Source organism: Drosophila obscura, unplaced genomic scaffold (genome assembly GCF_018151105.1).
Source record: "Drosophila obscura isolate BZ-5 IFL unplaced genomic scaffold, ASM1815110v1 contig_208, whole genome shotgun sequence".
In the NCBI taxonomy this organism is placed as follows: domain Eukaryota; kingdom Metazoa; phylum Arthropoda; class Insecta; order Diptera; family Drosophilidae; genus Drosophila; species Drosophila obscura.
In genome coordinates this window covers 461,210-463,522 of record NW_024542799.1, presented here as the reverse complement: position 1 = coordinate 463,522, position 2,313 = coordinate 461,210, and the positions used below count along the sequence as shown (strand labels likewise).

Here is a 2,313-nt window from a genome sequence, read left to right as displayed (position 1 = left end):
TGCCATCAACGCTTCCTGTCCCGCCATTGCAGCCACAGGGCACTGGGCGGGTGCTGTGACTGTGACTGTGCACAGGAAATTGGCAGAAATTCCATTTTGATGGAGAGCGTGGGCTCCGGTTGAATTTGTGCATGCAGCCATAACGGCATAACGCATTCGGGATTGGGATTGGGAATGGGAGGACAAAAGATCTCTCGGTGTGTGGTTGGTTACTGCTTGCTGAATATTTATTGTGTGTGGGGTGTGGGGATTAACGAATATTTGTCAGATAAACATGGGATGCACCACGGCAGACGGCGGACGGGTGGACGGGGTGACGGATTTAAGTGAATACTTCATTGGGTGAGCAGAGGGCTGGATACTGCTTGTTGCGGCCCGTGAGGCAGCCCTCAGTGCGGATGCGATAGATCGGCTGGCCGCACACCGGCTCCTTGGCGTAGTTGCAGGTCAGCTTGAAGTAGGTCAGGCCCTTGGTCACATACCGGATGCCGGCGCAGCCCACATGCGAGTTGCTATCCATGGCCATGACCGCAAAGTGTCGGTGGAGTCTGTCGGAAATATATCGAAATGAAATGCAGGGAATGTAGTAATGCAGTAGCAGCAGCAGCAGGAGGAGTGTAGGGGCAGGCAGAAAGGTCAAATGCAACGGTGGTCCACTTACTGTTGCCGCTTCTGGTCGCACGGATACTGTTCCATATCCGCTGCGGTCATGTTGGCATGCTCCGACCACCAAGTGCGCACACCGATGCCCAGCAGCTCCGGATACAGCCGCTCGAGCAGCTCATCCTCGACATGATGCGTCATGTTGAACACAATGATGTTCTGGCCGGAGCGGGTGAAGTTGTGCGTGTTGCGGCAGTCGTCGTGCTTGGCCTGGCACATGCGCGCATTGTAGCCGGCCAGCGTGGCCAGCTCCTCGCTCCACTGCATCACCACCATGCGGGCGGAGCGCGGCAGCGAGGAGTTCTTGCCACTGGCCACACGGTGTCGCCGCTCGTTGTGCTGCTTGAGGATCATGTCCGCGTGTCCGGTGAGATTCACCAGCTTTGGCTGGGCAGCCAGGCAGGATCTGTGATAAGGCTGTGTGTGGATTAAATAGAGGATTAAATTAGGCATAAACTCTCTACCCGATGGACACACTCACCGTTGTGTACTTCTCACAGGCCACATGCCGCTTGCCGCGTGGACACAGCTGCGCCTTGCAGTAGGGATTCTCGGGTCCTGTGGCCAGTCCCAGGCTCTGATTGTTTGCCACTGCTGCTGCTGCTGCTGCTGCTGTTGGCAGGGACACGAACTGCTGCTGCTCGGCCTTGGCAGTCAGAAGAAAGCCCATCACAGAACTGAGTAGCGGAAGTAGCTTCATGGTCGATGGCGAACTGTGCTGCAGATCCACAAACGGAGCTGCCTTATAACACAGTGGAAGGAGGCCACACAGGTGGAATGGTAGGTGGTATCCCCCCCCCAAGAACAGCTGACAGCTGGGCTTGCCCCACACCCATGCGGTAATCCAAAAGTTGTTCTCCACTGAGGTGGCATTAAACAGATGTACACAATACTTGGAAATGCCTCAATGCAAGCCCTTAATTGTCGGTGACATGGCACAGCGACTGCTTTTTGCCACCACTTCCACATCCACTTTCCCCTGCCCCTTCCCCATCATTTGTTTATCTACTCAGTTGGCCACAAAATTGGCCACGAAAAGTTGTGGCAGCCTGGCAGTGTGGCAGTCTGGCAGTGTGGCAGTCTGCTACCAAAAATGGCTGTCATCATCATTGTCGCTGTCGCGTTTAACAGCTGAGTGCCCTCAGCTTGGCTGACTCACTCACTCTCTCTCTCTCGCTCGCTCTAACGGCTGGCTGTTGGCTTCTGTCAATGGCATTCGCATTAGACTCACATTAAGTGGCATTTCATTGAGGCACGGCCATGGCCCGCCCACACACAAACGCACTCGAAAAGCCTAATAACTCAATACTCCTGCTCAATTGATTATGCCCAGCCCAAGACGCTTGCCAGCTGAGATTGGGACTAAGACTGAGCCTGAGCCTGAGACTTCGACCTCTCTGCCTTGGCTGCTAATTGTCTGACAACTGATGCTCCTTCTGATTTGGGGAACTTAATTACAGCTGCTGTTGCTGCTGCTGTTGCTGTTGCAACTCCTTTAAGCCCTCGCTTTGGTCCTAGATCCGTTAAATGTATGCCTGAATTATGCATAATTATTCATGCCATATATCGGGGAGCTCTCGCGCGCGTGCACATGTCAAGTGGGGGGAAAACTCCCGGACTCGGACTCGGACCCGGACCCGGAACGTTTGT

General features: G+C 54.5%; 1 protein-coding gene across 1 annotated transcript; it reads right to left on the bottom strand.

Moving 5' to 3' along the window:
• Positions 1-210: 210 nt before the first annotated feature.
• On the bottom strand, positions 211-1,366 carry LOC111070904 (antigen 5 like allergen Cul n 1-like). The gene is made up of 3 exons (XM_022361945.2): positions 1,145-1,366; positions 662-1,080; positions 211-548 (listed from the first exon to the last, which is right to left on the bottom strand). The coding sequence occupies exons 1-3, from the start codon at positions 1,361-1,363 to the stop codon at positions 323-325; spliced, it is 864 nt and encodes a 287-aa protein (XP_022217637.1). The 5' UTR covers positions 1,364-1,366; the 3' UTR covers positions 211-322.
• Between the last annotated feature and the right edge of the window lie 947 nt (positions 1,367-2,313).

Excerpts from the sequence above, each read along its gene's own strand:
- LOC111070904 (XM_022361945.2), bottom strand. The coding sequence starts at position 1,363 with ATGAAGCTACTTCCGCTACTCAGTTCTGTGATGGGCTTTCTTCTGACT. Across the intron at positions 1,081-1,144 it reads CCTGTGAGAAGTACACAACG|CCTTATCACAGATCCTGCCT; the intron begins GTGAGTGTGTCC and ends ATCCACACACAG. Across the intron at positions 549-661 it reads TGCGACCAGAAGCGGCAACA|ACTCCACCGACACTTTGCGG; the intron begins GTAAGTGGACCA and ends TATTTCCGACAG.